This window comes from Rattus norvegicus, chromosome 1 (genome assembly GCF_036323735.1).
Source record: "Rattus norvegicus strain BN/NHsdMcwi chromosome 1, GRCr8, whole genome shotgun sequence".
In the NCBI taxonomy this organism is placed as follows: Eukaryota; Metazoa; Chordata; class Mammalia; order Rodentia; family Muridae; genus Rattus; species Rattus norvegicus.
The window spans coordinates 169,137,865-169,164,706 of record NC_086019.1 but is presented as its reverse complement, the minus strand read 5'-3'; the positions used below and the strand labels follow the sequence as shown (position 1 = coordinate 169,164,706).

Genomic DNA, 26,842 nt, shown 5'->3' with positions numbered 1-26,842 from the left:
TGCCCTGAGCCCTTCCAGGGAAGACAGCTCTCCTTTAGGCCTCACCCTCTAGGCCTGCCCTTCTCTTAAGGAGCCTCACGTAGCACCCCTGCCAAACCTGCATACAACGATGATGAGGTTGTACATGATTGGGAAGACCATTGTGTTCAGCCACCAGTAGTAGTAATCCCCAGATGGGTCTAGGACTGGCAGCCACTTCCTGCAGGGAAGAAGAGACTCCACTCATTTATCCACCAGACATTCAGTGCTTGCCTTCTGACCAGGACACTGAGAAGAAGGAAGCCCCAGGGAGTGAGGTGATTAGACACCACACAGAGGAGCAGACTTCTCACCTGGCTTTGGTTGGGGCTGGGGGCGTGGACTCTGTGGTCTTCACTTTGCCGTCCTGGCTCATGTTTCCGTAGTGTGGTTCTAGTCTGTAGACTATCCAGTGATTCTCCGATTATAGGTGGCTTGGGAAAGTGCCTGGCTTCCTGGAAGAGGCTGCCCTCGGGCTCCAGCTGCGTCTTTTCTGTCTTTGAAGCTCTTAGCAACACAACTAGAGCTAGCAGGTATGGAGTGGGTGGAGGCAATGGAGCTCCAGCACCCTGCCCTGTCTCCCAGGCCCAAGGCTGGTTTACACCTGCCCAGCTAAACACCTTTAATGAGGTCCCTGGGGGTGATGGGAGGTGGATGCTTGGGAAGGAAGCTCACTTTTGTTGCTGTCTTCTTTCGCCTTCCCCAAGCCTGCCTTTGGTGTAGGTTTGAATTCTGTTTCACTTTATGCAGGCTCTCTGTTTGGGCCTAGTTATTTATTTAACAATTATGTGCCAAGCGGCTTCTTCATGTCAGGTGTTAAACTAGTCTCTAGGGACAAAGGGGTGCCTCTCACCTAGAGGTGTTTTCCCTGGCCACAGCTTTATCTGCATACACATCACCTAGCCTTTGGGGCTTATGTTACTTTTGTTCCTTTCTTATTATCTCTCATGCTCAATGCCGCCAGCCATTGGACATATTTTGTGGACCCTCAACTTCTTTCAAGTTTTCTTGTGAACATTTCTTTTTGTGAAAAAACAAACATATTACCTATAATTTCCCCCTCAGGCTGATGTCCCTGCTGCTATTACTGTGGAGATCGGAGGTCAGAGTAGAACTTTTGAAGTCAGTTGGTGTACCTAGGAGAGCGAATTGCAGTGGCAAGGCTCAAGCTTTTACCTTCAACCCATTGTATCAGCACCGTTATCTTCTTCCACCTACTCTTTTTTTTTTCCAACACCCATTTCTGTCCTCTCAGTCTGTGATGGTTTGTAAATGCTCGGACCAGGGAGTGGCACTATTAGGAGGTGTGGCCTCGTTGGAGTAGGTGTGTCACTGTGAGCATGGGCTTAAGACCCTCACCCTAGCTGCCTGGAAGTCAGTATTCTGCTAGCCGCCTTCAGATGAAGATACAGAATTCTCAGCCTCTCCTGCACCATGCCTGCCTGGATGCTGCCATGTTCCCATCTAGATGATAATGGACTGAATCTCTGAACATGTAAGCTATCCCCGATTAAATGTTGTCCTTATAAGAGTTGTTTTAGGGGTTGGGGATTTAGCTCAGCGGTAGAGCGCTTGCCTAGCAAGCACAAGGCCCTGGGTTCGGTCCCCAGCTCTGAAAAAAAGAAAAAAAAAAGAGTTGTTTTAGTCATGGTGTCTGTTCACGGCAGTAAAACCCTAACTAAGGCATAGCCAAACACCTGGGACCAATATTTAGTATTACGTAATGTGGTGTATATTTTACAAAACGACTACAAATATTTTGATGTTTGTCACTTGTGACTGCCAGCTGATAGAGCATACTAAGGGTGATGCTGTGTGATGTCTGAGGTTAGACCATCAAAGACGTTGCTGCTTTCTGGGTAGCTTGGCATGCAAATTGTGATCACCGCCTTTCAGGATGCTGCTGTCTTAGATTCTGTCTATCACACTGTGAGAAACTCGAGAAGTCTGAGCTAAGTTCAGCCTTCCAGTTGTTCCAGCCCAGCATTGTCCGTACAACTGAAGAAGCTTTAAGATGATTCTAACGATGGCTCAAGTCACTCCCACATTTGAGCTTCCTAGATGCAGCTTCAGATTTCACGAGATAGAAATAAGCCACTTCAGCTGCATCTTATTGGACACAGAATGACAGGCCTTCTGGTTTGTGCCACTAATTTGGAGTGGCGTGTTACTTAGTACTATGGTTTGGGTCTTAAATGTACCCCACAGGCTATGTGTTGAAGTCTTGGTCAATAGCTTCTGGCACAAATGGGGACAGTAGAACTTTTAGGAAGGAGACAGGTAGCATTCAATGAGTATGCCCTTGAAAAGAATACTGGGGTTCGAACATTTTTCTCTTACCCTTTACTTCCAGGATGGCATGAGGCAAACAGCCTCCTCTGCCATATACTCTGAGGCACAATCTCCTTCTTCACCACAGTTCCAAAAGCAACCATGGGCAGAGATTTCTAAGCCAAGATAAACTATTTCAAGTTATTGATTTCATTTTGTAACAGCAATGCACAGCTAATACATCCAATATAGTAACTACCACTATCACTGTAGCAACAGTAATCTAGAATATTACATTTTCACAAATTGAACTTCCCCAGCTCAGCACTGGGATCAAGAAGCAGAACTATTACTATAACCCTGAGGAGTCGCTCTTCTCCCTTCCAGTCACTGTTACTCCCACCTCTCATAACAATGCCCCCAGTTCTGGAAATTTGTGAGTATGCCCTCGAGTGGTGTGTGTGTGTGTGTGTGTGTGTGGTTTATATATGCGTGGGCACATGTATGTGCAGGTAGAGGCCTGAGACTGAAGAAAGAAATCATACTTGTTTGTTCTTCCCTCTGATTTAATGAGGCAGGTTCTCTCAATAAAACAGTTCCCTTCCAACGCCAGGTACTGGTGGGTCACCACACTCACCCGGCATTTATGTAGATTCTGGGGAATTTGAACTCCGGTTGTCACACTTGCTCAGTCAGTGCTTTAACTATGATGGTATCTCTCTGGTTCCCTTTGATTGTTTTTAATTTATACAGGATATCAATATTTAATCCTTCCCCTTCCCTTTTACAGTTGGCTATTTCTCAAACTTTTCTAATGTCTACAACTCCTCCTTTTCTACATTCTTAATCCTATTTTGGGCTTTGCTTTTGAATGACCATTTGAAAAGGTGCCCTGTCCACCTGACCATGTTTAAAACTGTATCTATTATTCCAAGAATACGATATAAACTAAAATGGTCAACTAGTCCTGCAGTATTCTATATTCTGTTTTCCTTCTTATCTGATCTTTGCTTTGCATGCTCCCAGGCTCCAGTCACACTGTACTGGTGTTCTCGGGGTCATGGCCATTGCCTTAGTATAGCTAATTCTTTAAGGTGAAATTTCCATTTCTTTCTTCTTTTTGAATACTTTTAATATGAACCAATTTTAGGCTCACAGAAAAGTCACAAAAACACACCAAACTGTAAACTCCTTATCCACGTTCCCCTGTCATCCATCATTTTAAGTAACCACAGAAGAATGATCACAACCAGGTAACACTGCTAGAATACTTTCAACTACAGATTTTATCGGAAACTGCTAATTCTCTTAATGTTTCTCACTCTCGTTTCAGCCAGCATCTCCCCCTGGAAGCCATCTCTCAGCTCTTTCATCTTCTATGCACAGAAATCATGCTAAGTGCTGCGTCTAGGTGCTTTTCCTTTTACAGCCCTAATACTGAGACAGGTTTTAATGGATCAGGAATCCAGGCTGTCATGTAGGAACTTATTCCGCGTTCCACGAGGTCGCGGAAGCTTCGGGAGAGGCAGGAAGAGGAGGTCTGCGTGGGTAGGAAGGTAGAACCCAACCTGCGTGTACAAGTCTGGTGGAAACAAACTACCTTGGTAGCAACCAGCCTGGTCTAGGAGAGCTTTCCAGAGCCCTGCCCACAGACTGGCCCTTGGCCTATCCTTCAGGGAAAGCCCTGCCCACTTGACGCTCTAAGCACCGCCCAGAGTCTGTGTTCCCGCCCCTTCGGCCTCGCCCTCTATCTGGCTGGTGCTTTCCAAGGTCTAGTCTATCCTGGCCTCAGAAGCTTGTACCTCCCTTAGAGCAGCCTTCTGCCCTCCGGTTCGAATTTTTCTCCTCAGGCCCCGCCCCTGCCCGCAGGCCTCCGCCTCTTCTCAGGTCGTCCCCTATGAAACGCCGGAATCCTCAGAAGGGCGGAGTCCGCGGCGCGAAGGGGCGGGGCCTGAGGGTGTGGAGCCGCTCCTTTCTTGGAATGCGGATGGGGACCACGCCCCTGCGCTCGGCCGTTGCCAGGAAACGAGCGTCGACGCTCTAGCTGGGGCCGGGCCCGGCCAATGAGCTGGTACGCCGCTGTCTAGCGGTGCGTCACTGGGCGGTTGCGTGAGGTTCGCGGGGGCGCGGGCTGCGTGTGGCGCGGGGCGGGGCGCGGCTGGTTCGCCTGAGGAGCGATGGCGGCGGCCTGAACTCACCTAGCCCGGCCGCCGACAGGCCCGGGCAGGGCGGCGCGGTGCAAGCGAAAGAGACGCGTGGGCCGCAGCGCGCGCAGACGCGCAAGGTGCCGAGGGGACTCGGGGTGACGGCACGGGGTTTGGGAATTGCTGGCGTTGAAGGGACAGGGTGAGGGGTTGGCAGGTGGTGAGGGGCTGCGAACGTGTGAGGTAGCGGGCAGGGGGACAGCCTAGGTGCTGTGGACCAGGAAGCCGACTAGAGGAGATTCTGGGTCCAGATCTGAAGGGCCCAGTTGAAGGAACTCATGACCACCGTTTGCAAAGGGTGTGGGTTCGCTGAGCTTGGAAAGGTGAGGGACGTCCTGGGACAAGAGTTGAGGGAGTAAGGCCTGTGCGAGGATGGGGGAGCGTTAAAGGCCAAGGCGGGAACCTGCGGGGCATGGCTGCGCCTTGATGTAGGAGAGGAAAGAGGGCTTGGTTGTGAGACTTGGATGAGAGATGAGGTTGGTTGTGGGGCCTCCTTGGATGTCCTGTCCAGGGAGAGCAGTAGTTTTAGATCAAGTACAGGTGCAAGTGTTGTGCACTTGCCCGCCCTGTGCCCATAGATGTTTTAGAAAGTGATAGAGAGGAAAATAATCACAACAGCAAACCAAAAACACCACACACAAAGCAGCATCATGAGCAATAATAACTGTGATAATGAAAATGTTTGAGGTTTAGTCATCCACAGAGTAATAATGGAGCCGGAGTTTCCTCAGGTTCTGTTTTGTAAGGCAGACTTTAAGATGAGACACTCATAAAGTTGGTTTTTTTTTTTTTTTTTTTTTTTTTTTTTTTTTTTGAGGGGTGGAGAAATAGAACTACCCATATTTTCTCTCAGCCTGCTCTGCTTCTGGACACTCTTACTACAATCCTCCTTACCTATAGCTGTCATCTGTATTTGACTGTCAGTTGCTAATTCTACATTCATGGAAGCCACATGGCTTGTCACATGCAGCACTGTATTTAGGTTTGCTCTTAGGAGTTTGAGAAGCAGGAACAAAACAAGGCTTTGTGGAAGTAAATTTTTGTACATTAAACTGCTCATACACATGTTTTGACCTATGTGCATATTTGTGAAATCAAGATGCCAAACACTTTGACCACCTGGAAAAGTTTTCTCTATTCTTTTACAGTTCATCTTTTCCTCTGTACCCTGTAATTAAGTTCATTTTAGTTGTATTTTTCAAGCCGTACAGACATGAACTTGGGAAGTTGGTCTTACTCAGTGATATGGCCATTTTCACATCTCTGGATCTTCTCTGCTGACAGTTTGCTATGTAGTTGAGGCATCCTGAGCCTCCTTTAAGCATAACAATATTTAGGTCTATGAAGACTATCTCTTGAGAATTTGAGGCAGCCTCAGTTTGTATCCTGTTAAAAAAATCTCAGCTTCAGAGAGAGTTGTTTTATCCTGTGATATATTTTCTTCTCTCTGGAGACCAAAGAGGTCTGTGATCTATTTTCATTTCTTCTTTCTGCAGGCCAGAGAGGCCTTCTTCATAATGATATGCCTGGTCAGATAATCAGAACTTTTTAGGACTGACAAGCTTTACAGGTTGTAGTAGTGGTCCCTAAACACTGAGCTGTGTGTGGATCTAGTCCATGGTAGTGTTCATCTGTATAAGACAGGATGGAAGAACTAAAGTTATATCCTGGGGGTGTGGCTCAGTAGGAGTATGCCCTTCCATGTTCAAGACCCAACAGTTTGATCCCAATACTGCCAAAAGAGGGGTGGGGTTAACTTACTCTAATATTATTATTCTTACTTTGGTGTTAAGGTGCTCTTTGCTCTTTCAGTGAAGAAATTAGTGATAAAGTACGTGGTAAATTTAAAGAAAGTCATGAAAATAAAAAGTTGATCATCTTTTTAAAAATAAATATTTCTACTGGTTTATGAAATCCTGACATTCAGAATGATAGTGGTGTGTGTGTGTGTGTGTGTGTGTGTGTGTGTGTGTGTTGTTTGAAGTCGAAGAACCATGTACTTAATATAGTAACTTAATATAAGTTACATAAAATAATTTTATGTAACTTTAGATATCTGAATAGCATGCATGCTTACGTATTATGTTAATTCATATAAAATCAAAGCGACATGCTTTACATAGCATCCTCAAAATTTGTTGAATACCTTGTGAAATAGGCAAAGGAAGGAATTTTACAGATGAGGAATCAGATTCAAAAGCTAGCAGACTCACAGAGATAGAGTAACAAAACAAGTCAGTTTGTCATCTTCATAGTGCTAGTGACTAGAGGAAGAAAGATTTGTAAGAGAGAGTAAAGGCAGTGCGGGCAAAGGGCACATTATGTATTGGAAAAGTTGTGATGAAGTAGAGGACTTCATACCTGCAAGAAGTTTTCTTTATGATTTGTAATTGTTATACTAAAAAAAAAAGGTGTGAGCATGTCATAGGTATGAGGGCTTTGATTAATAGTGTATCAATGACATGGAATAGGAATTGGGTGCATATTACTGATAATTATGTTAATCACATGTTAGAGAATTTCTTTGCCTTTTTCTCTCCTTCCTTCTCCCTCCCCCACTCCTTTTTGTCCTCCCCCCCCCCCCGTGCCCCTGCTGAGGTCTTACTGTGTAGCTTGGCTGGTCACAGAGATGTGCCTACATGGGTGTTCACTACTGTGGCTGGCATGTTAGAGCATTCTTAGGATCTATCTAAATTCTTTGTTGTACTAGAGAAGGCACAGAATTTGAAAAGTTTTTGTTTGCTATACTAAACTTTTTGTTGCCACAATAACACATTAATTAAAATAGATTTTAACTTCTGATATATAGAGGAATGGTAGGTCTGAGAGGATGTAACCTGGATCAGGATGCTGTAGTGATAGAAACATTTTTGTAGTGGTGTGTACTGTTAGTAAGGGCTAGGAAAACAAATTCATTTATTCTTTCAACAAATTCTTGTGAATTCAGTCCCATAAGATAGCAATAGAAATAAGTTATAGTCTTATGAAGTTTCATAGAGTTCTCATTCTGGTTAGGGGAGAAAAAGATAGTTTTAGTTTAAAGGGAGAATGTGAAAATATAAAAAGAATGATATGATTATTTCTCTGTATCTGTCTCAGTCCCTGTGTTCTAAATATACATAGGCACTTACGCAGAAATCTCCACAGGGATCTTTGAATTAACATGCCTGAAACAGAACTTAGTCTTTTTGCCCCAAAGATCCTTTTTTAAATTTTTTGCCATCATCTGCCCTTATATCAATCCAGAGGATGACTTTGGTGTCACCCTCTATTCTTTTTGCTCCTTTACCTCCTAAATTTGGTCAGTCACTAAGATGATAATATACTTTCCTCCGTTATCTCCATTGCCACATCATCACCAACTTTTGCCTGAGTCCTAAGCTTTTTGGCGCTTATCTAAATTTTTAAAAATGTCTATTGCTTTAAAAGTTGATCTTTTCTTGCCTATTCCTAGAATGATCTTTCTAAAAATACAAACTCAATCATGGAACTATGCTGCTTAAAAAAGTTGGCTCTTTGTAGCCTGTAGGACTACATCCAATTTCCTTAATATGGCCTCAACTCACCTCTTCATGCCTTGTCTGTTGCCACTCCCTCCTCTGTGTTCTAGCTTGAATAAATTGTTCACAGTTCTCTAACAAACATGTTACTTTTTTAGCCTTGAAATCTTTGTAAAAGCTGCTTCCTCTTCTAGGAACACCTTTTCTTCTCTTCCCAGTGAACTTTTCATACCCTTTAGGATCAATTTCACCCAGTCTTTGACTTCCTCTTTGTCACCCTCAAACAACAGGTATAGAGATAACCATGTGTGACACTGAGGAGTTCACTGTTGTAAAGACAATCACTGTGTGCGAGAAGTTCACTGTGCCTTATGACTGAGATGAAGAGATACCTATAAGAGGCCCAGGTGGTATGGGGAGAGGTGGGCTGTATTCTGAAAGCCCATTTGTCTGAGACATTGAAAAGCAGGGATGGTATGTGTGAATTGAGCTCCAGATAGGCTATTGAGTCACCCCCTTCTCCACCTCTCATTTCTACAGGTTTTATCAGGTCTTTCCACTTTCAGTGTTTGGGGCAACGGCTTTATGCCAACAATCAGTCTTGCTTAGGAAGAGGTTTGTTCTCGGAAGGTCATTTGGTCTCTCCTTGTCTGGTAAAGTTATATACGTCTATCTATCTATCTATCCCTTCCTACTTCTTTCTCTTTGCCTCTCCCAGGGCAAAGGTTCTTTAGAGAGGCTGAAGCTGAGCCACTTCCTGTCTCTGTTGTCTTAAGGTTGGTTGACAGCTTTTGGTCTGTGGGCCTGTAAAGCTGTTTTTATTGTGCTTTGGACCCTGAGGTGAGTGGCTGACTCTGGCTATGTGTAGATCAGGAAGTCAGTTGCTTCTTCCCTACTCACTGTGTGGTTTAGCCTGAAGATAAAATAGGGAAGACCTAGGAATCTATCTTTTTTTTTGGACTTTGCTTTGGGACAAAGGGCATCATAGCGAATGCAGTTTTGCCTCTTTGCCAGGAGTTTAAAGAGGTGGTAGGAATACCAAGGAAAGACCTTTCTGAAATTTTTTTCAGCATGCGAACAGGGCCTAGATTAAATGTTTAGTTTTGACTTCTGAGATGCTGATTTTATGTGGTTCTTTTCCAAGGCCTGCAGGAGGTAGTTCAAAAAGGCCTGGAGGTCAGTCTTACATCTGTAGGTGCTTTGTGGTGGTTAAAGGAGGGGAGGAAGACTGGGTACCTTAGATATTGCACGATGGAAACAGTTTGTTAATCTTCCAAAACCTGGAGGGGTTTTGTTTTAGACACATGAAAGGCTTATTTTGCTGAGCATCCTGAGACTTGAGTGTGCAGAACATACTTTAGAGCAGGTTAGATCTCTTATCTCAGAGGTGTGAGCATCCTATCATACAGGATCAGAAAGGAAAAAAAAGAGCAAAGAAACAGTTTACAGAGGATTTGCTTTTTGTCTGAAGTGCTGTTACCTCATTTACTTCTTAAAAGGAGTAGTTACTTTGTTAGGAATTTTTTTGGACAAGGAAACAAGCTCAGATCTGTGGTTTATTTAATATCACACAGTTAAGAGATAGTACACTGAGATTTAAACTTTTGTTTGAGGAATTTTAGAGCTCAAGCCTTACCTCCTATTTGTGTTATGCTTTTCCAAGCATAAGGTTTCTATTTGTTTTCAGTGCTCAAATGAGATATGTTGTAGAGAGTACTCTGTAAACAGTGATATTCTTGTATCAGTCAAGCTCCTTGGCAGGTGGCAGGTGGCAGATGGCTCAGGCTGGGTTTCACAAGAATTTAATTAATAATGGGACTATATTTACAAAGGTATAGGCAGTGATTAAAGAAACCGGCGGAGGCTGATACATTATCAAAGGCTAATAGCAGTAAGAGTTTTTATCATTTAACTGTGGGGTTTGTGTTTCTCAGCCTGTGCCTGTCTGGGACCTCAAATCCTTGGGATTTGAGTATTTTTTCCAGTGCATTCTTTCTGTTCTTAGCCACTAGTGTGCAGTTGTTGATAGTTTATAGGATGCTGTGTATGAAAGAGTGAGCATCCATTCTGTGGCTTTACTTTCTCACTTCTCCTTTCTTCCTTACTGTTAGTCTCCTGAGTGAGGGGGCAGGCTGAGGCTGGAGTGGGAGTGTGGAGGGTGGAGGATTTGGGGGGCGGTGAGGTGGTAGATACTTCCCTCTGTCTTTGCATTTATATTTACTTGAGGGGACACTCATCCTGTACTGCTCCCTCCCTCCCTCCCTCCCTCCCTCCCTCCCTCCCTCCCTTCCTTCCTTCCTTCCTTCCTTCCTTCCTTCCTTCCTTCCTTTCAAAAAAGATGGTATATGCTTTTTTCCCCTCAGATATTGTATTCCTTATTTTTGTCTGCTATTCCTAACTTATTTATCCATGTGATCTTTTTCCTTTCTTCAGACTTATTTTCTCATTTGACAAATATCCTTGAGGCTGGCCTGGAACTCACTGTGATTTTCCTGCTTCAACCTCCCAGGCCTGAGCCAGCAGCATTCACTTCTGAACCATATGAACTCTTGACTCCCAACCTCCTCATTTTTCTACACAAATGACCCTGTTTTCATCCTTCTCTGTGTCACTGAATTTTGTTCAAGTATTTTATACTCTAATTCTCAGTCATTCTTAGTCATTCTAACTATTTTTCTGAAATTATATTTAAAAAAATCAGTAAAACCAGTGGACAGTTTTCCCTCTTCATTCTACTTGTTCTTTTTATGGGATTATGAGGAATCTCCAGTCTCTTGAAACATCCATACCTTAGTTTCTAGATTATTACTTCTTAGGTGTCTCTAATTTCTGACTATCTTTACTGTTTTTATTTGGGGTGTGAGTGTGTGTGTGTGTGTGTGTGTGTGTGTGTGTGTGTATGTATATGTATATATATATATATGTAATATATATATATGTAATATATATATATGTAATATATATATATGTAATATATATATATGTAATATATATATATATATATATATATATATATATATATATATATATATTTGGTTTTTTTTTGGAGGGACAGTGTTTCACTGTGTACCCCTGCTGGCTGGTCTGAAACTCTCCATGCAGATAGTCCAGCTGGCTTTGAACTCATAGACCTTTGCCTCCTGAGTGCTGGGATTAAAGGCATATACAGCCATGCCTTGTATTTTTATTTTATTTTATTTATTTATTTTGAGAAATTATCTGGTTATATAACCCAAACTTTCTTCCCCCCCTCAGCTTCTCAAGTGCTGGGATTATAGGGATGAAGATTTCATCTGGCTAAATATTTGTCAGTGAATTCTCATTGTGTTTTAGTTTAGGTTTTTGTTGTAAAGAGGCACCATGACCGTGGCAATTCTTAAAAGGAAAAATATTTGGGGCTGACTTACAGGTCCAGAGGTTTAGTCCATTATGGTCATGGTGTAGAGGCAGATAAGGAGCACAGAGTGAAAGTTCTATATCTGGATTGGCAGAGAGACAGATATTGGACCTGGTTTGAACATTGGAAATCACAGAGCTCAATCCCGGTGACAACAAGGCTGCATCTACTCCAACAAGGCAAAGCCTTCTTAATAGTGTTATTCCTATGATCCTGTTGAGGCCATTTTCATTCAAACCACCACACTCTGCTTCCCAAAATCCTGTTTTTTTTTTTTTTTTTTTTTTTTTTAAGATTTCACATTTACCTTCTTTCATGATGCCATTTCGCAGCTTCATTGATCACTTATGGACTGGCAGCTCCTGAATTTTATAGCTCTAGTTTACTTTCACTCTTGAACTTAAGTCTGCTTGCTGTCTGTCTGTCTGTCTGACTGTCTATCTATTTTTGCCAGTCTCACAACCCAGGCTGGCTTCTAAGTTTTGTAGTTGAAGATTATCTAGGACTTCTGCTAGAATTGTAGGTGTGCACCATCATTCCTGGTTTATGTGGTGCTGAGGATTGAACCCAGGGCTTTGTGCATGTTGGACAAAGTACTCTACCAATGGGGCTGCATTCCTAGCCCATTTTCTGGATATTAGAAGTATTCTTTAAGTGTCTCAAAATTTAACATGCTTAAAACTCTTGTCTGTTCTCCTCCTCTCTGTCTTCTCTTTTTCCATCTTTTTTCCCCCCATCTGACTTATTTTTATCTGGCTAATTGGGGACCTGCTATATTAGCTCAGACTGGCCTTGAACTAGTCTTCCTGCTTTAGTCTTGAGTGCTGGCGTTTCAGGTGTGTAATATACTTGATCTCATCACCTTTTGTGAAGCACAAGACAGTCGACAGGGCTCCCAAGTCTCTAGTGTTAGGTGCATTAATCATCTCTCTTGCTCATCTCTGGATGTGCCAGGCCTCACTGTTTTCACCCTTTGATTTAAATCCAGAGGCAGATTATCTTTAGTTATATTCTAGACTAGCTGTTTACCACCTGCCTTATTTGAGGCAGTTTGTCTAGCTCCTTTGGGCTTTGATTCCCTCAGTTGTAAAATGAGTATATTAAAAAGTAGTGCTTTGAGCAGAGCTTGGTATGTATGTAGTAAGTGACATATGTTTGTATGTGTGTGTGTATATATGTACATTTACACATACACATATATGTGTATATATGCTATTATTATATTGTGCCATTGTTTCACAAACATCTTTGGATGCTGTGTTGGTACTGGGATTTCAAAGGATGAATGATATGACTTCCTGCAGAAGGAGAAGAAAAATGGTTAAATAATTTCCAGAGACATTATAGATATGAATACTCATTGCACAGGACATGTTTAGATAGAGGTGAATCTAAGATTTAGCTTTTTATTGGTATTTTTGCTATCTTACCATTACTTTAAAAAAAAAAGAGAGATCTTTTTAAATTTCTTTTAAGTTGTCTACTGACATCTGTCTATCTCTGCTCTACCTTATGATGCTATCTGAAGTATTTTTAAAGGTAAATCTGATCTTATGTCTTGGTTGAAAACATTTTTGTCTCCAGGATGTCAGTAGTTAAAACTTAAGGTTCCTGTAGCATCACATTCAGTGGTGTTTGTAACCTTCACTCTTTTCAACTCAGTACCATGCCTCTGCTCTCTAAGTAGTGATTAAGCTTCACTAAACTTGCAGCTCACTTTAGATTTGTCATGCTTTTTTCCCTGTGTTCTACTTTTTGCTAGACTTTTTATTTTTGTTTGTTTTATGGAGATTTCTTTTAGCTTATATAGCTCAGGCTATAATACAACTCATGATTCTCCTGCCTGCCTTCCCAAGTGCTGGGATTTTAAGGCCATTTTGAACATTGGAAAGCCATTTTGCCTGACTTTATTGTTTTTGCTATGAAGAAAGCTCCTCGTGTAACTGGTGTATCATTAGAGACCTAAGTCAGATACTATCTCTGTGGAGCCCTCTTACAGCACCCCTGGCAAAGTTAGTTGCATCTCTTCACTCTTCTGTTACAGTTTTGCAAATATTTCTATTTATTTTGCCTATGCTATGCCATTTTTGTTTTACCTGTATTTTCAGGGCTTACTTAGTACAATGTCCAGTACTTCTATCAGTATTGTTATACATTGAATTAATCAGTTGAGTATGCCTCTCTTGATCTGTAGGACTGGCCCTTCCCTGTATAAGGTCATTTTTACAAAAGGTGTCCTTCAGCACAGTTGCCACCTTCCTTTAGTTGTGATGTGATTAATTGTAAAAGAAATGGCTGAAAGGATATGTTGGTTAATATAACGTTAGGTCAAAGTGTGGCACTTGAATCAAATTTCTGGGTTCTTTCAGCTCCTTTAGAGTCTAAAGAGGAAACACAGTTGAACCACATCATTCTGTGAAGAGCTTTTGCTCTTCAGAGACAGTACTGATGAAGAGGTGTTAGATATGGTGGAGAAGGAACTGTGGGTTATGGTCTGAGCCAGTAGCTAGTTTGAAATATGTTACCTCTTTGTTCATTCATTGAGCCTGTATTTATTCAAGCACTTAACAAATAGATACTATTCTAGCCACTGGAGATGCAAAAGTAAATAAGATAGGCAGATCCTGCCCTCTAAGAACCAATTTCTTGGTAGAGAAAATAGCTAGCTAGAGAAGATAGGTTTCAGATAATAGAAACTATTAAGGGATTATGAACTAGAAAGTGAAGATAGGAAGATAAGCTGTTTAAAAAATTGTTAATTACGGAGAACTTCTCTGGGAAGATAGATAGCACTTGAATAGAACTGTTGAGAGCCAGCAGAAGAGCTGGAGAACATTCTAGACATAGGGAATAGAAACTATTAAAGAACTGTGTGACTAAAGCATCAGTGAGGAGGAGACTGACAGAAGCTTGTAGAGATTACATTGTGTAGGCTTCTATAAGGTAAAGAATTAGGACTTACTAGTGTGATAGGAAGCCATTGAGGGCTGTCCAACAAAGAAGAGGTATAGTAAAGTCTAGATTTAAAAGCAATATGGTTGCTAAATGGAGAATGAACTCTCACGATGGCAAAGATAGAACTAAAAGCCAGGCATGGTGTCTGGCAGGGGTGAGGCACTGAGGCAAGAGAATGAAAAATTTGAGGCAAGAATGATGAACTAACTTACATAGTGAGTTAGTTTAAAGCTAGCCTGTTCAGTATATTGAGAGCCTGTCTCAAAAAAAGCTACATTAGAAACTATTATAATAGACATAATTTGATTTTTGTACTTTTCGTCCCTGTTGTTTTCTTTTTGAAAAAAAGTCTATGAGACAAACTATGTAGCTTTAGCTTGCCTTGAACTTTATGTAGTTCAAGCTGGCTTTGAACTCATAATCCTCTGGAATGACAAGATTTGTTGAATGAATTAGATATTGGAAGGAAGAGGATAAACAAGGGACTTTGGCCAGATTTTTGATCTAAGCATATAGGTGAATGTTTGTGACATTTGAAAAAGGTTGAGGAAGCTATAAGTTTGGTGGTAGAAATGAATGCATTCTATTTTGGGCATGTAAGTTTCATATACTGTGTGGAATTGTGTAATTTGTGTGATTTTCAGTGGAGTGCTTCTGAGTTATTGTTTCAGGGAAGTTGAGAGAAGTGAGCTTGTTTATCCTTTTCATCTCCCTTTGAATTAGATTTGCAACACTGGACTGGACAGTGAACTCTGGCCTTGCTACTACTCTAGTTTGGTGTAATCTGTGGCTCTGTGGCCAGCTACTGGCTCCTACAGACCGGATGAAGCAGATTGGAGACAGAAGTGGAGAAAACCTCCAGCTGGTACATTCTCAGAGTGTAGTCCTCTGGCTGCTGGCCCTGTCCAGCCTGCCTCATGGAGAAGATGAACTGGCTGAGCAGGCTGGCCTCCCGGGTTCCTGGTCACCGTGTACCTCAAGGGGCCAGTCTACAGACCCCTGTCATGGCTGACCCTGAGACATGCCTCATGGTCTTCAAGAATCACTGGTCCCAGGTAGGAGACTCCATGACAAAATACCTAGGCTGTTACCCGTCCCAAAGTTCTAACCTTCTGAGTTTGATATTATCCCCCCATTCAAATGTTACCTTCTCATCTTAGACTCTTCCTCTTTCCTGTTTTTTGCCTCAGGTGGTGCGAATCCTGGAGCGGCAAGGCTCTCGGGCAGCTGCTGGAGGTGCAGATGATCTCAGTGCTGTGAGAAACCACACGTACCAAATGCTAACATTGCTGGCAGAGGATCGAGCAGTTCCTTCAGCCCCCTCAGGCCCTGGGCCCCTGCTAGAGTTTGCTCTGCGTGAGGATCTGCTGAGCCGAGTATTGACATGGCAGCTGCAATGGGATGAGTTTGGGGATGGGGTCGAAGAACGGCGGGCTGAACAGCTGAAACTATTTGAGATGCTAGTGAGCGAAGCTCGGCAGCCTCTGTTGCGGCACGGGCCAGTTCGTGAGGCTCTGCTTGCCCTGCTTGATGCCTGTGGCCGCCCTGTGCCCAGTAGCCCAGCACTGGATGAAGGCCTGGTGCTACTTCTCAGCCAGTTGTGTGTGTGTGTTGCTCGGGAGCCTTCATTGCTCGAGTTCTTCTTGCAGCCACCCCCAGAGCCTGGAGCTGCTCCACGTCTTCTCCTCTTTTCTCGCCTTGTCCCCTTTGTCCATCGAGAAGGCACCCTGGGTCAGCAGGCCCGTGATGCTCTACTTCTGCTCATGGCTCTGTCAGATGGGAGCCCCACTGTGGGCCGCTACATCGCAGATCACTCTTACTTCTGCCCGGTTAGCAAACCCTAGGATGGGGGGGGGGTAGGGTGAGGCATGTGAACATTGGACAGCATCTTTCTATCCAGGAGACGTGGAAAGGCTAGGAATCAAGGAGGTCCTTTTGCTTCAGATTTGAAAGCAACTCCTTGATGTTGGAATGGGGATGAAACATGAGCATAGCTAGATAGGGCAGATGTTGTAGGTGAGGTCCTGATACATGGCAACTTAATACCTGCCTTGGTAGTATCTTTTAGCTGTATTCCCATAAAATCTTATGGTTAGTTAGTTCCCTTTTGTTGTTATATTATCTGAGCCTTTGGTAACCCTCCTTAGGTGCTGGCCACAGGGCTGAGTGCCCTGTACTCCTCACTGCCTCGAAAGATTGAGGTTCCAGGGGATGATTGGCACTGCTTGCGCCGGGAAGACTGGATAGGAGTGCCTGCCCTCGCACTCTTCATGAGTTCCCTAGAGTTCTGCAATGCAGTCATTCAGGTAGGGATAGTATTCCTAAGCGGTATGACACTTGGTCCTTCTGGGAAGTTGGGGTGAGAGGGTCCGTTTCCTGGAGTTCTGCTATAGAAATTGGGGTTATTATGCCTATCTTTATGCTCCCTTTAGGCAGTGGATTCTTGATCATCTCTTTCTTCTCTCTTGTTCTATCTAGGTAGCTCACCCCCTGGTGCAGAAGCAGCTGGTTGACTATATCCATAATGGTTTCCTGGTGCCTGTCATGGGCCCTGCCCTGCACAAGGTAAGAATGATAGTGAGTCATTCTTGTCTGGAGGGTGGTTGACCAGTGAAAGGACTTATATGGGAGGCAGTGGGTAGTGCTCTCCTTCCTTTTTCCCTTTCTGATACTTCTTGTTTCCTAGAACCCAGGGAATATGAATCACTATATGTGTAGGGAAACCCTAAGTCTCCAAATGTTCCCTTTCCTTCATCCAGACCTCTGTGGAGGAGATGATCGCGAGTACCGCCTATCTGGAACTTTTCCTGCGGAGCATCTCAGAGCCTGCCTTGCTCCGTACCTTCCTGCGATTCCTGTTGTTACATCGGCATGATACCCACACCATCCTTGACACCCTCGTTGCCCGTATTGGCAGCAACTCCCGGGTATGGCTCTTAAACTCTGTCCTGGCTTACTACCTGGGTGAGCCATCTTTCTCTGATCTCTATTGTCCAAGAGTGTTCCTGCTCTTTTTTTGGGTTTTGACTCTGGCAGTCACTTCAAGCTGGCACTATGTAGCACTAAACTTTTAGCCATTTTGAGTACAGAATTTAATTTATTTCCCTGTTTTTCATTTGTGCATCTGTAGTGCAGGGCTCTAGGCTTTGCCGCAAAGTAGTGCTTGTAGTGTGGTACTGCTTCACTGGTTCCTTAAGCTGTTTACCACTCTCTCAGCTGCTGTGGGTGATGTAAGAGTCTCTACTAATAAATGTGTCTCTACTAGTTCTTGTAGGCTTGCTGTCTCTCCTTTTTGGATTGACTGCATTTGAACTCTAATCAGGGCACAAATCCACCTGCTTACCCACTTATATTGCCTCTACTTGCACATTTGTATTGCTACAACATCCTGTTGGGTCACTGGATGCTGGGGATATCATGGTAGATATTGTTGCTGATACCTTAGAGCTATTTAATGGAGAAAATAGATAACAAGTTACTAAAATAGTTGAAAATTGAGGTTACTGTTTGCAAAACAAACAAATAGTTTAGAAAAGAATGAATTGGCTAGAAGAGAAGATGTCCCAGAGGAGGTGACGTTATGCCCAGGATGATGGAGTATCTCTTGAATATTAAGTGAGAATAATTTAGGTAGAGGGACCAATATGCAAAGGGCATGTGATAGGGGATGAGTATAACGTATTTTAGGACTGAATGATCTCTGTGACTAGAGATGGCTGAACAAGAGGGAGAAAGAATGAGAGGAGTGAGAGTTGAGACGATTAGGACTAATGCATTCTAGAGAGGAGAGAGAAAAGAAGAGGTGAGTATGTTCCTGATATCAAACACTTAATTTTATAAAGGTATACATCTTTTATCCTTATTTTAAAGGTAGGGAATGCCTGTGTCTGAGGTCTATCTAACCCCATGGGTTGCCCTGACAGTTATTCCCTCAAGGTGCATTTCTCTATCATCCTTTTGACTGTCTGTCATTTTTCATCCTAATCTTACTTTTGTAGTTTTCTTTCATGGTTTTTAGTTTCTAGCACTTCTATTAGTCTCCAAGGGTTTTTAGGAGCTTTTCATGTTCGTGGCTTGTTCCTTCTTCATTGCTGGTTCTTACAGTAACTAGATCTCTTCTGATTGCAGGATACTCATGATAAATATAGATGATTTCATTTCCACCTTCCAGTCCTTTAAGATAGTGCATTAGTTTGACTTCTGTGCCTTCAAGTGACCCACTGGCTAACTTGTTTGTGGGCTTGGTAATCTTTGTTAGTTTCTAATTGCTGTCAAAACAAATGACCACGGACTTGATGAATTAAAACAATAGTTTTTCATTCTGAAGTACACATTTGGGCTGTTGTTCCTGGTGAAGGACCATCGCTAGCTTGACTGCTTTCTTCCATTCTCAGAGCCACAGCTGTGGGTCACATCCCTGCTATATTTTGAGCCCCTTTCTCAGTTTTTCTTTTCTTTACAATGTTTTCTTAGGAATAGTGCCGTGAGCCAAACCCTGGGTCTTGTGTGTGTGTGCTAGGCAAGCAATCTACCTCTGAGCTACATTCCTAAGCCCTCTTTCTTTTCTTTGAGACAGTCTCACATTCTAAACTCTGATGCTGTATATCATAACCAGGGCCTCTTGCATACTAAATAAGTACTCATCACTGAGCTACACTGTGAAGCCCCATAGGGTTCATAATTTTAATCACATCTGTAAAGTCTCTTTTGGACTGTAAATGCTTACGGGTTCTGGTGATCAAGTCTTTGAAAAACTAAATTGCTGCTCACCTTACTATTGAGGAGTCTGAATTCTCATTGCTAGTTAAAGTGGTCATGTAGGAAATCTGTGTTGCCCCAAGTGTGAACTTTTTCCATTTATTGATCCATTTAATTCTTTAGTAGCCATTTAGCAAGCAATGCCAAGACTATACAAGACAAAGATATCTGATATATTTGCCATAAAGAAAGCATGAAACATTAAGGAACTCAGAGCTATGAGAGTTAGCTTATTGCCGGTCTGTTATTTATGTCTGGCCAGAAAGGAATAAAGCTTTTCTGTTTTAAAACAAAATGTTTTCCTGCTCTTGACCCTACCCACTTACTTTCTCCTTTTTCTGTCAGTTGCTCTGAGCTCTTTATCCCACTTCCTGAGATACACTGGTGTTGGAGAGGTGACTCTGACTCAATACTCATAGTTCCACCTACTTCCCAGTTGGGATTCTTCTAGGTTCCCTCTGATTCTTTATTGGTAGCCATCCAAGTACTATTTGGCTACAGTCCCCTCTGACTGACATTTGCTTGGCTATCATATTGCTGTAGTTTCCTTTGAATCATTTACTTTGTTTTAGTCTTTCTTAGTGTCTGTTTTTCTGGGGTCTCATTGAAACATTGATGGAATCAGTATGTTGGTCAGATAGTCTTCAGTTATGTATATGGTCTGTAGAATTCCAGTGGATTTGACATGATTATTTATCTGTGAATGGTAAAGTCTTGCTCACAAAGATTATGTGTTTATCTAGTTAATACTTGTATACTGATTATGTGCTAGACCTTGGCACATGGGCCAACTAGGAGTGGCTAGTTGGGTTGGGGGAATGGTAGTTCCCATTGGTAAATAGTTTGGAGGATAGAGAGCTCCTATGGTGACTCCCTCCCTCCCCTTCCCCCTCAGCTCTGCATGGTCTCTCTGAGTCTCTTCAGGACCCTTCTGAACCTCAGCTGTGAGGATGTTCTGCTGCAGCTGGTTCTCAGGTACCTGTGGGGGCAGGGCTGAGGGATGGCTGACCCTCAGGGCCTAGTATTTTGTTGGGGCGATGGGTGTATTGGGGTTGCTTATGAGCGTCTCTTGGAGCTTGCTTTAGCATTTTAGTTCACTTGCCCTGCTCTTCCAGGTACTTTGTTTTTCCTGATCACCCTTTTTTCTTTTGCTCTCTCCCAGGTATCTTGTCCCATGTAACCATGTGATGCTGAGCCAGAAGCCAGCTGTGCGTGATGTGGATCTTTATGGACGGGCAGCCGACAAGTTTCTCTCCCTAATCCCACGCTGCTGTCGACACCATGCCCCTAGCCCACCTCGTCCTGAGCATGCCTCGTGGGCACGAGGTGGGCCTAGCAGAGAGCCAGGGAGAAGGGAGGACATCACGGGTATGGCCTGGGTTCTGGGTGAGCCTAAAGAGAAAGCAGGGCTTGGGTGAGGGGAGGAAGGTGACAATATGTACAGTCCTTCTCTAGGGAGATTGATGAGTGGTCCTGCAGAGAGGATCTTTAGCATTTCCAGAGAAATATAGGGTTACCTTCTAGCCCTCCTCTTCTTATTTCAGTCCTGTATTCTGTTTGCATAATTTCATTTATGGAGGTGGTGAGGGAGGTGGTGAATTAGGATAAATTAGTCTAGAGACTGGAGAGTCAGCTATCAAATTGGTTCCATTTCTACCTCCTCATTTTCTTCTTTTTTAGTCTCTAGATCTCTTGTCTCCTCTTGATCTTTTCTTGGTTTTGCTTATTTTTCTTTTTTTCTCTAAAGGCCCTGGAAGCCCCAGTGTTGATTCTTCATCCGTGGTAACAGTGCCCCGGCCCTCCACACCATCTCGTCTGGCTTTGTTTCTCCGTCAGCAGAGCCTAGGTGGCTCTGAGTCCCCAGGTCCAGCTCCTCGATCCCCAGGGCTTACTGCATCACCAACCTCCAGCCCTGGTCGAAGACCCAGTCCTGCAGAGGAGCCTGGTGAGCTAGAAGACAATTACCTGGAGTATCTGCGTGAGGCACGCCGTGGTGTAGACCGCTGTGTCCGAGCCTGCCGAACCTGGTCTGCCCCTTATGATGGCGAGCGTCCCCCACCTGAGCCTAACCCTCTTGGCTCCCGGACTAAGAAACGCAGCCTACTGCCAGAGGAAGACAGGGACAATGTGAGGGAAGGAGAGGAGGAAAACCTAGGGAGTCGGGGGCTAGCTGTGGGTGTAGGGGATACTCCTGGCTACCTACCCCCACCCCAGCTCAATGGGGTACCAGGGCCATGGCCAGAAGGAGCCAAGAAGGTTCGTCTGGTGCCACGATTGGTGTCACAGGAAGGAGTTAGGGAATTGTTAGAGGGTACCTCTGAGGGCATGGCAGGACTAGAGAGCTTTGGGCAAGAGCTCCAGGAGCTGGAGGTGGCATTGAGCAATGGTGGAGCTGGCTCAGAGCCTCCCTTAGAGCCTCCACTACCTCCTGAGGAGGAGGAGGCCTACGAGAGCTTCACCTGCCCTCCTGAGCCCCCTGGCCCCTTCCTCAGCAGCCCTTTGCGGACTCTCCACCAGCTGCCCAGCCAGCCCTTCACCGGTAAGCTATTTGACCTAAGCCTTCGCTCTGTGTACTCTTGCATGTTCTCAACATGTTTGTGCCGATTTCTAAGACCTTTTTGGCTATGCCATTTTTGTGTATTTGCCTGTCATCCATTTTGCTTGAGTCTCTTCTACATTCATATCATGTCATACTGTTTGTTGATATGTCTTTCCATGCTTGTGCTGGTTTGGATATTGACTTATGTCTGAGCCTTGTATGTCCTTATATGCATGTTCCTCCTTTTCCTTTAGTCTGGCCATTTTCTGGGATTTGTAAATAGGATGCTCTGGGCGTGATGAAAAATACATTTGAGCCACATGGATGATTGTACTGTCCTGTATGAAAGACACACGTGCACCTCTGTTTTGTGCCATTCCCAACAGTGTGTATTTGAGTTTTCAATCTTATGCTAGGTCTCTTATGGTCCTGGAGTCAGCCATTTTGGTGTTTTCCTTCCTGCACAGAACCTTCTGTCTCTTCAAAGAAGGGCCCTATTTCATTTCTTTCATCTACTGTCCTGTACTTTCTTGGTTGCCATGATTTTCCAATATACTTATTTTAAGGACATGATTAATAAGGATTGGATGGTAAGCAGTACTTCTCTTTGAGGGGAAATGACAAAGTATGGTTCTGAGTGTCCCTGGTAGGCCCTTTTGGATAGATGCCCCTGGAGCTAGACCCAACCTGAGATTTTGGGCTGACTCTGTTTTGTTTATGAGCAAGACAAGCCTTTATCAGGCTCTAATGTACATCTCAGCATGGGAAAACAAAGCAGTCTGGGAAGCAGTGCAGTGGCTAAGGTTAAGACCATAGGCTTTCGATTAAGCAGACCTCAAGTTAGCACCTATCGTTAGTGCTTGAAAATCATTTACCATTATATTGGCACATTGTGAAAACTCAGCAAATAGTAGCTTTTCACTGGGATTATCATCAGTGAGTTATGGAAGATTTAAGTTGACTAAAACACCACCTATCCTAGTTGTTGGTATCCAAGTTTATCTGCTATGTATCTTGGAAAGCTTGGGACTATCTTGTTATAGCACCATATAGGGCCATATTCCTTCTCTAGCCGACTATAGAAAACTATCTTTCTATTCATTTAAGCCAGGGCTCCACTCCTTTCCTGCTCAGTGCCTTTAGGAGGTAGTGTGGTTTTTTTTACTACAGTCTTGATGTGTTAGTAAAAGGAAATCTCTTTCCTTTTTCTTTTTGGTAAAGTTATTTGCGGTGTTTGTATTATCCTTTACAAGATACTCCCAGGGAATGAGCAGAAGGAAAAAGTTAAGAGATTTTAATAGGCTCTTAAGCTAGTATTACTTTTGCTTTATGGCTAGTAATATGGATACCTCCAGCAGATGGTAGAATAAAATCTTTTAGGATTCACCACCTCTTGTTTACTATTCCAGAATCGTAGTTGTGAGTACAGCTTCATCTAATTCTCTCTTTCCTCCAAAAATCCTTCATTAGAAATACTGTGATGGCTTTAGTGGTCTAGTGTCCTGTTATGTCTTAAGGCATCTCTCCGAGGACATAATGCTAATCCCTTCTTATCCTGAATCACTTTTCTGTTCCCCAACTAAGCTATTCTTTTCCTGCAGTGTCTAGTTTACTTCACTCACTTCCCTGTTCCTGAAAAACAGAGCTAATGTTATCTTTGTTTCCTTAAAGACTTAATACTTGCTTTGAATATCATAGTTTCTTCTTTGTTACATCTCTTTTTTACTTTCTTCGTGACCAGTTTCATGTTACTCTGTCTCACTTGGAACCTTATTCTGTGTTTTGGTTCTCTGTATTCTGTTGTATTCTTGAGTGAAGCTTCTTAGAAAACTGAGAAATACAGTATAGGTTATGATTACAATCAAATGAAAAAAATTGCTAGATCTTGTACTTGATATTTGACATCAGTATCTCATTGGTCCTCTTAATTATCATATGAGGTAGGTATATTTATTTTACTACAAACAAGGAACTAAATGTTGGTGAGCTTTCAGCTTATCCTGGCCCAGGGCACGTCTGAAATCTGAGATGAGATCTCTGATTCTAGAACTTAAGGTCCGACTCATAGGTTATAATGTCTGTAATGGGCATCTGGATTGCCTTAGTTTTCTAGAGAAACTGGTCACAGGTCATTTGACACACTCAGATACTTAATATAATTTCATCTAGTGGGGGTCTTGTTTGGGGGAGTAATGCGTGCAGTGTGCATTGTGTTCAGGCCTTGTATCCTTGTGCCCACCCCCTTCCCAGGCCCCTTCATGGCTGTGCTCTTTGCCAAACTCGAGAACATGCTGCAGAACTCCGTCTATGTCAACTTCCTGCTGACGGGGCTGGTGGCCCAGCTGGCCTGTCACCCCCAGCCCCTGCTCCGCTCTTTCCTGCTCAACACCAACATGGTCTTCCAGCCCAGTGTCAAGTCCCTGCTGCAGGTGTGCGATGCATGCATGCATGGGTGCGTCCAGGCTCAGTGGTGGGCCAGGCCCACAACTAGTGACCTTGGGTGGGCTGGGAACAGGTGCAGTGGTACTAGAAAGGCCTTGTATAAACATGGAGCCACGAGAAATGTCATAAGTTGTGCTTCCTAGGTGCTGGGCTCTGTGAAGAATAAGATTGAGAGCTTTGCGGCCTCCCAGGAGGACTTCCCTGCCCTGCTATCCAAAGCCAAGAAGTACCTCATTGCCCGTGGGAAGCTGGACTGGGCTGAAGGTCCTACAGCAGGACCTACCCCCCGCCGCTCTGATTCCCTAGGTGAGGACCACCTTCCTTTATTCTCCCTAGATATCTCAGTAGCCAGCATTAGTTAAGATCCACAAACTGGTGAGTTGTTTAAAAGCAAGTCTTCATGCCAGGCTTTGGGTCAGAGAATAGTTATTTTATTAAAAGAGCCTAATTGACAGTATCAGCAAAAACTGCGGACGGGTCTAGGGGCAAGGAAGGAGAAAGAAGTTGTTGGGTTGAGGTATTGTGAGAATTTGATATGGTATGTGGCCTTGAGTAATAAGTAGGGATTAGGTAGGCATAGAAGTATTCTATTCTTTTATTCAGGAGAGATCTTAGATTTTAGTTGGAATAGGGAGTTTTACAAGGTTGTGGAACAGTTGGTGGTAAGATAGGAAAACTTTGACCAGAGTAAAAGTGGTTTTTAGAGTGGCAGTTAGGCTGAACAGCAGTTGGATCTTTCAGTCACTTAGAAATCAGGAGAGACTTAAAAACCTGCATGTGCTCAGTAATTGCAGGTAATTGGCACTAAGAGAAGGGATTTAGGAAGAACAGTCAGGACCAGGAAGTTTGAAAAGAAAGAAAGCATGTGATAGGGCAGAGATAGGAAAGAAGTTTTTGCAGAATATGTTCAGTGGTTGGGAAGCATTAAATGTGACAGTCTGAGTTCATAGTTTATGAACTATGAGTTCATAGGCATGAGATAGAAGTTTTGGGAAGAAATTATTGACGTTAGTGATAGTAGAGCCAGTCAGTGTAGGGAACATCACAGGTGTTTTCAGGGTTCTCCCAGGTGGAGCTAACTAAGCTAGAAAGGATAAAGTAGGAATGGCAAATTTTAGCCAGAGGAAGCTACTGATAGATGTAAGGCGCCTGTTAGATCTCAGGAAGGTAGGTATCCTCCACACAGAAGTGAGTGTGCTTTAGAGAGTTTGAGAAAAAGTTGGTGAGTAAGACCCTGAATGCAAGGTTAATAAGTCTGTATGTTGTCTCTGTAACCAATACGAATTGGTGAATAAAAACATTTATTATGATCTGGGGGGATATTTCTAGGCTCCATAGTGGTAAAGTCCAGAAAGTAAGACAGAGGACAGTATTTTAGACAGCTCTATTCAGTTTAAACAAATGTGAATTTGTCTGGGTATACCCAATGGGAGGGAGGTCTTGGTGGATATAGGAGAAGGACTGATGAGTGATGAAGTAGTAGTGTAAGGAAGTCTACTGTTGATGGGCACTAGAGTGTGAAGAAATGAAGCAGTCCTGAACTACAGTTGTACATGTAGGTATTGAAGGAGCAGAGGATGTGGGTCAGCTCTAGGTAGGCAGAGCAAAGTAGAAGCAGTTGTCTCTATATGTATGTAGGTCTAGAGTACAGTGGTTCTTAACCTGTGGGTCATGACCCCTTTGGAGCTCTCATATCAGATATTTACATTACAATTCATAACAGTAGCAAAATTAGGTAGTGACAATGAAATAATTTTATGTTTAGGAGTTACCACAACATAAAATGTATTAAAGGGTTGAAGCATTAGGAAAGTTGAGACTTAACTGATCTAGAGCATGATAGGAAACAAGAATTAGGGCATATTAGACTGAAGAGAATGGTCTTGGTGGTGGTAGAATAATGATTAAATTCTTTAGGGGGAGGGACTATGGAGAGGGAAGGAGTTGTAGCTGGGAATAAAATAGTTTAAATATTGGCTGTGAGGAGACTTGATGGAGGGGAAGTGACTGAACAAGCTGGATTTGGTGTGAGACTGAGAAAAAGCATCTCTCTCATCTTCAGTCAACTTTAGAAACGAGACAAGAAATGGACTTCAATTCATTTCTTGTTCATCTTGTCCTTCTTCCAGAACCCCAGGGGAAAAGTTCAATAACTTAAGGGGATTGGGGAATCTCTTCCTCAGACTAAGGCAGGCTCCCTGATCTAGCACCTTCTTGATACCCCTGTTTATTTCCAGTGAGGAGCCGGAGGCCATCCTTGGGGGAATTACTCCTGCGGCATGCACACAGCCCAACCAGGGCCCGACAGGCGGTACAGGTTCTTCAACCTGGGCGAGATGGAACAGGACTTGGACTAGGTGGGGGCTCTCCAGGGGCTTCAACTCCAGTTCTGCTCCCCCGGGGTGGGGCTTCTGAGCGCCAAGGTGAGGCTCTTCGAGTCAAGAATGCTGTCTACTGTGCAGTCATTTTCCCTGAGTTTCTCAAGGAGTTGGCTGCCATCTCCCAGGCCCATGCTGTCACCTCGCCTTTCTTGTTGGATACTTCAGAGGAGGTATCTGTTCCTCCCATCTCAGGCTTTGGGCCCCTCAATCCTTAATTTTCTTCCATGGACAATCAGGGCCTTCTGTGTTCTGGGCTGAAATCCAGGACACGGGCTCCTTTTTATGTTTGGAGGCAGTGGCAAATGGACTTTTTAATTTATTTCAGATGAATGTTTTATGAGAACTTGTTGCAATATGTATAAAAGGGAAATCTCTAT

The 26,842-nt window shown here is 43.4% G+C and overlaps 2 protein-coding genes across 12 annotated transcripts in view; one reads left to right on the top strand and one right to left on the bottom strand.

Moving 5' to 3' along the window:
* Positions 1-26,842, bottom strand: part of Cnga4 (cyclic nucleotide gated channel subunit alpha 4) — a 33,986-nt gene that overhangs the window by 3,611 nt on the left and 3,533 nt on the right. The window contains exons 1-3 of one of the 5 annotated variants that reach the window (XM_063275897.1): positions 15,493-15,610; positions 333-1,630; positions 98-199 (exon numbers count right to left, since the gene is read on the bottom strand). In XM_063275897.1, the coding sequence (XP_063131967.1) occupies positions 98-199; positions 333-394 (164 nt within the window). In that variant the 5' untranslated portion in view covers positions 395-1,630; positions 15,493-15,610. Of the gene's footprint in view, positions 1-97; positions 200-332; positions 1,631-2,358; positions 4,365-15,492; positions 15,611-26,842 lie in introns of those variants that run through there. The other 4 variants (XM_063275895.1, XM_063275898.1, XM_063275896.1 and 1 more) reach the window with 4 other exon arrangements.
* On the top strand, positions 4,402-26,841 carry Fhip1b (FHF complex subunit HOOK interacting protein 1B). Of its 7 annotated transcripts, none has more exons than XM_006229932.5 (12): positions 4,402-4,573; positions 15,069-15,400; positions 15,536-16,174; positions 16,493-16,651; positions 16,824-16,910; positions 17,105-17,272; positions 19,999-20,078; positions 20,266-20,471; positions 20,851-21,048; positions 23,893-24,071; positions 24,228-24,390; positions 26,322-26,841. In XM_006229932.5, the coding sequence occupies exons 2-12, from the start codon at positions 15,263-15,265 to the stop codon at positions 26,678-26,680; spliced, it is 2,376 nt and encodes a 791-aa protein (XP_006229994.1). In that variant the 5' UTR covers positions 4,402-4,573; positions 15,069-15,262; the 3' UTR covers positions 26,681-26,841. The 7 variants fall into 7 exon arrangements, with proteins under 7 accessions (XP_006229994.1, XP_063141639.1, XP_006229993.1 ...); XM_063285569.1 differs by having other exon boundaries at positions 4,421-4,573; positions 20,266-20,429; XM_006229931.5 differs by having other exon boundaries at positions 4,421-4,573; positions 20,266-20,429; positions 20,851-21,642.